This window comes from Dipodomys spectabilis, unplaced genomic scaffold (genome assembly GCF_019054845.1).
Source record: "Dipodomys spectabilis isolate Male_0828 unplaced genomic scaffold, ASM1905484v1 ptg000092l, whole genome shotgun sequence".
NCBI lineage: Eukaryota > Metazoa > Chordata > Mammalia > Rodentia > Heteromyidae > Dipodomys > Dipodomys spectabilis.
In genome coordinates, this window is record NW_024870769.1 from 7,914,907 (window position 1) to 7,921,874 (window position 6,968).

The window sequence follows — 6,968 nt, forward strand, 5'->3', positions numbered from 1 at the left end:
GTCAGCCTGCTTCTACAGATAACAAAAAGGAGATTCTAAGAGAGTGAGCACTTTTAAATTTTTTTTTCAGACTAATAGCTTGAAAGATCTTTTTCATCCAAGCCTGTGCTTAACCATAACATTATTGTACCACCAGTTTTTCTGTCTGTCTGTCTGCCCCCCCCCTCCACCTCTGGTATTACTGAGGTGTCAACTCAGTGGTTTGTGACTCGTTGGGAAAGTGCTCTACCACTTAAGCCAGCCCCAGCTGGACCAGTCATTCTCTTTTTGCAGTCATGGGGAGGAGAGATTCTCAAAGACTTTCTAAATATAAGGAAATTTCAGGAGACCAGTTGGAATAAAATTTGTTCAAGAATCACTATATAAGCAAACAGAAAATATCAGCTCCCTTTCTTTTTAAATAATATTCTGGGATATAAAGGAACCATTATCCATGCAGAGGGAAAAAGATAGTGCCCTGGATGGTAGATAATAGGAATCACAAACAGATGGCAATATATGTACAGGTTTATACTGAGCATTCAAGGAGTCTGGATCAAATTTTGGATGAGAAGAAAACTTTTCATAAACTGGCATTATTCATCATTAATTTGACCCAAGTACATGCTTGCTTTTAGACTTGTAATGATTTGATGCTTGGAACATAATTTTAGAGAGTCTAAGAATTAGAAAGATTCATATTTCTTCTCAGTTCTCTCTCTCTCTCTCTCTCTCTCTCTCTCTCTCTCTCTCTCTCTCTCCCTCTCCCCCTCCCCCTTCCCCCCCTCCATCTCCCTTTATATAATTGTACACACTCATTTATGTAAAGGTCTCTCTCTCTCCCCCCCTTTCCCCCTCCATCTCCCTTTATATAATTGTACACACTCATTTATGTAAAGGGCATTGGAATAAGTGTAAAAGAGACAGTTATTATGCAGGTACTCATGGGTGATTCTTTTGCAGTTAGCTCTGAGGGCAGCTCCATCCTACGAAGATTTTGTGGCTGCACTCACCATTAAAGAAGGTGACCACCAGAAGGAAGCATTCAGTATTGGGATGCAGAGGGACCTCAGCCTTTACCTTCCTGCCATGGAAAAGCAGCTGGCCATTCTGGACACCTTGTACGAGGTTCATGGGCTGGAGTCTGATGAGGTGGTGTGACAGCTGCAGGACAGCGTCTTCTAACTTCAGGGAATAAAGTTTGTTAAAATGTCGTGTTGCCCTAGTTAATTTCCAACAGCAGCTTTACCCTCTCCAAACCCTTCTCTTGGGGGATAGGAGACTAGCAGGCAAAATCTAGTGCTCTTACATATAATTTTCAAAACTACATTTGTGTTTTGTGTGTTTAAAAATCAAGGTGCTATATATTTCAGTTCAACAGGCCTACTGGAAACCAAATCATAGCTGTTACAGATTTGAAAAGCAAGTAATAAGAACAGATTTGACAAATGAATTTGTTAATATTGTGTTTTTGTATTGCTTTGTTTTAATTCTCAGTTTTGATAGACCACCCAAACCCAAGCCAAAAGCAAGTAAATTCAGGATGGACTATTAATTCATAATAATGTTTAAATCACCTTAGATTAGATTGAATACTTGCAAGAAGTACAAACCCCTTGGTTGAAGCAAATTGCAATGTGAAAATTTACTATTCCTAGACTTTCTTCCATGTGGCCTCTTCTCTTTGGCTCTGTTGTTGAGAAGGGCTGTGTTAGTGACGGACATTGGAGTGACCATGCAATTGTGGTGACATAGACAAGGACTGTGACTCAAGGCTATGAGTGGTATGCCCTCACCCCATCCTCCTCTTTTCCCTGTCCTCCCCTCCCCTCTTTGTCCTTCCTATTTTGCAAATAGGAGGCTATCATTTAAGTAAAAATAGTTAATAGAGAGAAATGGAATAGTTTGACTCAGCTGCGTGTGTGTGTGTGTGTGTGTGTGTGTGTGTGTGTGTGTGTGTGTGTGCACGCGTGCGCACGTGCACACGTGTGCGCGTGGGCGCATGCTGGTCCTGGGGTTTTGGGCTTAACCTCGGGGCCTGGGCTTTGACCCTAAGCTTTTGTGTTCAAAGCTAGTGCTCTACCACTTGGAGCTACTTCTGGGTTTTTGGTAGTTAATTGGTGATAAGAGTTTCATGGACTTTCCTGCCTGGGCTGCTTTTGAATCACAGTCCTCAGATCTCAGCCTTCTAAGTAGCTAGAATTACAGTTGTGAGCCACCAATGACTGGCTTAGCTGCATTCTTAATTGAAACACCATCACCACTCAGCCAGTAGGCCTTGGCATAGCATTCAGGGGCCAGGGCTCTCAACTGGTCTCCATGTCTCCTCAGTCTGGTCTCCATGACCAGGAGTGCAAGGCATGGTCTCCTCAGTCTGGTCTCCATGACCAGGAGTGCAAGGCATGCTAAATCCAGCTGTTTTTAATTTCTAAATGCTTTGGTATGGTGTCAGAGTTTATAGATGCAACTTAACTATTCTTCAAACAACTGTGCGTGGGCTTTCTTCTACACAGTGTGATGCTTTCATCTCCCAGGCTAAGCTGCCTAGAATATGCATAGGAGAGAAGCCATGAGTGCCTTTCCTACTAGAGGCTACTTCTGGTAGCAGGGAGGGATATTCAAGCAAATGATAGTTCCTATAGTTTCATATGGCCGAAGATGATATCCTTTGAAGAACACAGATGTGTGAAGTTGCTCTAGATGCTGCTCTTCCTGAATTTTAGGGCAGGAAAATCCTCTCCTTAGCAGAGAATGTCATGTTGGGAGGGGTGCTGATTTTGTCTCTTGTCATTTGTCTTTAAAAAAATTGGCATTTAAAAAAAATTGGCATTTATTTAGCCCAGCTTAATGAAACAAGTAGGGTGGGGACACATGTGTAGACCCAAGCTACTTAGGAGACAGAGGCAGGAAGAATGTCTGAACTGAGCAGTTCCAGGCTGAGAGGCATAAGTAACCTCTCACCAAAAAAACCAGGCTTTTTTAACTAAATTTTAAAAAATGGAATTGGCATTTTACCCATGTAAGAACTTCTGGAAAGTATTTAATCTTAGAAAAGCAACATTATATATTTTAAGAGTAGAGGGAAAATGGTACTAAAATGATACTGATTATATTGTATTTTAGCATTTGGTCTTGGCAGCTGCTAAGGTATATGGTATTATCTTCCTCTAAGTCCCATGAGAATACCCTATGGATCATCTCTGTCTGGTATGAATAGGGGGACAGTATTGTACCCTTGACATAGTCTCTTTAGTGGGGGTGGGGTAGACACCGTATGATTAATAGGAGATGCTACCAGAAGTGGCTTGTGTTGTGAAGGATGGTCATTCTGGCAACTGCTGGTACTCCTGTCACCGCAGACAAACTTCGATGGCCTTTTGGAGATGTGGGTGCTCTGGAAAATACCTTGTGTTTGCTGCTGAGACTAGGAATGCACACAAAAGGAAAGATGCTCTGCATGGTCATGTCACATTTTTAGTTGTTACCTGGCTGGTTATGACTGGAGTTTTGGAGAAAGAGGCATTCAATACTATGTAAGATCATTGGGAAACAAAATCATGCAGAACAGCCTGGATAACTTGAATAAGTCCCATTTTCTCATCATCTTTTCCCAGTATTGCGAAAAAACATAATACTATCTGAAAGATATTTTCCTCACTAGAGCATATTGTTTGCCTAAGATGTATAAACTTAAATAAAAATAACTTAAAACTGGACCTAATCCATAAATACTCTATTATAATAAGTTGCTTAAACCTTGGCCCAGTCAGAGCTCCCACTTGGGTCTACATTTTACTTAAACTTGTAATTGGTACTGACCTGCTGTTACTTTTTTTTTTTTTGTGCCAGTCCTGGTGCTTGAACTCAGTGCCTGTGCCATGTCCCTGAGTTTCTTTTGCTCAAGGCCAGTGCTCTACCACTTGAGTCACAGCTCCACTTCCAGCTTTTTTTTTTTTTTTATTAATTGGAGATAAGAGACACAGAATTTCCTGCCAGGGATGGATTTGAACCACAATCCTCAGATCTCAGCCTTCTGAGTAAGTAGGATTATAGACATAAGTCACCAACACCCAGCTTGCAGTTACTGTCCAAGACAGTAAAAATGAGAGAAGACTTAACAGTTCCTCCCAGAGCCCTCCAAGGGTTCTGAGATTCCTAAACTTTCTTTACTCAACAGAGAGGTGACAGATGTTTGTTCATGGAATAATCACCTTGTTCTCCTTACTTAAAACTATTTTAGAGTTCCTTTTTTAGCACAACCTTTAGGGAAAACCCGAAGAGATTATTCATGTTCTCCTAGATGCTAAGAGAAATGAATGAGTAACATTGGCTGACCTCTTATGAATCACTTCTCATGCAGAAGTCCATCAAGTTGTACGCACAGATCTGTGTGTCTGTGTTTGGTGAACTGAATAAAGAAAGGCCTTTCAATGATATCAAGTCTTGTCTTTTGAAAGCAAATCTAGTTTATTGTAGCTAACTAACCCTGGTTAAAAAAAAATACATTAAATTGGAGGTCATTCAGATGGAAACCAATTTGTGTTTTTAGGGAGTAGGAGGTGACTCTCTCTTCTATGCAAATTCCAGTAGGGTGCTCTAGGAGTGTTGAGCACATAAGCTCCAAGGAATTAACCTAGAAGCCTAGTATTTCTTAGAAAGCATGAGTATTGGCTTAAGACACTTAAATACTATTTCTTCATAATGGAGGAACAGGGCTGGGATGTAACTCAGTGGCAAAGCACTTGCCTAGCAAGTGCAGGGTCCTGAGTTTGATCCCAGTACCAAAAAAAAAGAGAGAGAGAGAGGAAGGAAGGAAGGAAAGAAAGAGAAAAGAAGGAAAAGAAAAGAGAAAAAGAAAAAGATACGTTGGAAACAAAAAGCAAAAACATAATGGGGGGGACATCTGAACACTGTAGTTTTAGTATGTGGCTTTTCTCTTTGCCACTGAAAATTGGAGTACTCCTATCAGTATACAACATCGGTCCTCCTTTATTTTGTTTTTGTTTTCTTTTTCCCAAAAAACAAAACTTGATGCTTTTCCTCATTGGCTGGCACTCTACTGAGCCATGGCTTCAACCCCATGTCCTCCTTTCCTGAAGAGTAACTTCTAGCCTAATTAAAACATCAGGCCCCAACATACCCAGACCTCAAGAGCTTGGTGTAGAACTGATGGTTTCATTTGTCACCACAGACAGGTGAATACCACAATGAATGGCACTTGGAGAAATGACCTAGGATTAGGTATCTGCCACTGGGAAAGTTTATGATCCTCTTTTGATTATTATTTCGAAGACATATCCAGAAAGTTAATATTTTCAGTGTCATACCTTTAAAATAGTGTTTTAAATTAAGACATTATGTGATAGGGACCAATAAACTATGCTTTATTAAATTTGAAGTGAGGGAAGTGACCTGAGGTAAATTTTTATAAAGGAAACAGTTCTGATCATGAAAAATCATATATATATGAAGGAATATCTGACTAAGCTACAGAGAAAGTTAGAGGGTCATGAGCAATAGAGAATGTAGGGCATCTTGGAAACAGTCTAGTAGAAAACTAGTTTTTATATATTCCTACTAAATTACCATGCCCTTCAGGAATTTGGTTATATAACAGCACATTTCTGAATCATTAAGTAAACTAGTTACTTCTGACTTCAGTCATAGGTTTTACACTAGTTTATCTCTCCCACCTCTTTTATTTCCTTTTAAAAGACTACCAACTTTTTTAAAATAGGTATGCAGCTTATACATAAAAATATTTTTAAGCCATTGTTCTATTTAGTAAGTTTATGTTTGGTCTTGAAGGGCCTGATTTGAGGTACTTTGTGATACCATTCAGTATGCACATATCTGTGCATACAGCTCGTCTCTATCTCTGTGAACTGTCTATCGAGTGCTTTATTTAGAGGTACCTTCTACTTCAGAATGACCTTTTGTACCCGCAGTTGCTTACTCAGGGGTTTCATGGGAATGACATAAAGTATTCGCTAGGTGTCTGATGGTCTTTTAACACTAATTATCTACTACAAGGTTATTAGGGGTCCTTTCAACAACTCCATAGCTTACTGTCCGCTGGACCTTTCCTGTAATTGTTCCTAGTCCCATTCTGTCTAGACAGTCAGTCACGTGGACCATTTGCATGATATCTTGTTGCACTGCTGCATTTGGGCACTCCAGGGCATGATTATTTAAGGGTCATTGATGGTGCCTCTCTGGTACAGTTAAGGCATGCATTGATCTCTCTCCTCCACTTTTTAGATAGCCTTTAATTAAAAGGAAAAGAAATAAAAAAATACCACTACTCTGCAATGCAAACTTTTTCAAAATTCTCGTGACTTTTGAATCTATGAATCACTTCATTTTTAGAGTGAAAAATATTTTGAGCTAAGCTGTATGGGAACAATATCCTGCTTTTGTTAAATGTCTCATCTTTTTAAGTGATCAGTGTTCTCTCCCTGCACCTTCCACACGAACCATACTGGGGTGGTTGGTCCCCTTACACCACGTGGGTCTCATCGATTTACTCCTTTGTGGGTGTCTTTCCACAGGTGCACACGGAGGCAGCGATGGTAAGAAATGATCAGAAGATGGAGGAGGCAGTTTCATGCTTAATGTAGGGTTCCCATGTGTCGTGAGAATTTCACTAGAATGTCATTAAACAGCCCAACTACCTCATGTGAACTGGCTGTAGACAATCTATGTTTGATGGGACATGTGTTCAGATAAATTTATTCTGACTAGTAGAGTGAACAAATGATGTCTTTATAAAGAAGAAACATGTTAGGCCAGATGCCAAAGGCTAAAATGTACATACATTTCCTTGGTTTAGTTTTGAAAACCCTGTTTAATTACACACCTAATAAATAGTCTTATGAGTATTTGTAGTTTTGCACTTTGTCTGTCACATGCAGTCATATATCGCCTGTTTTTGTCCCTCAACATTTTGAATGGGTATCATAATGCCAATAGAAAGCAAGTTAAACTAT

At 39.9% G+C, this 6,968-nt stretch overlaps 1 protein-coding gene across 2 annotated transcripts in view; it reads left to right on the forward strand.

The window, feature by feature from the left end:
• Plekha8 (pleckstrin homology domain containing A8) overlaps positions 1-1,192 on the forward strand; it is a 49,758-nt gene extending 48,566 nt beyond the window's left edge. For both annotated transcript variants that reach the window (XM_042685004.1, XM_042685005.1), the window contains one exon: positions 943-1,192. In XM_042685004.1, coding sequence (XP_042540938.1) covers positions 943-1,140 — 198 coding nt within the window. In that variant the 3' untranslated portion in view covers positions 1,141-1,192. The remainder of the gene's footprint in view (positions 1-942) is intronic.
• The last annotated feature ends 5,776 nt before the right edge of the window (positions 1,193-6,968 follow it).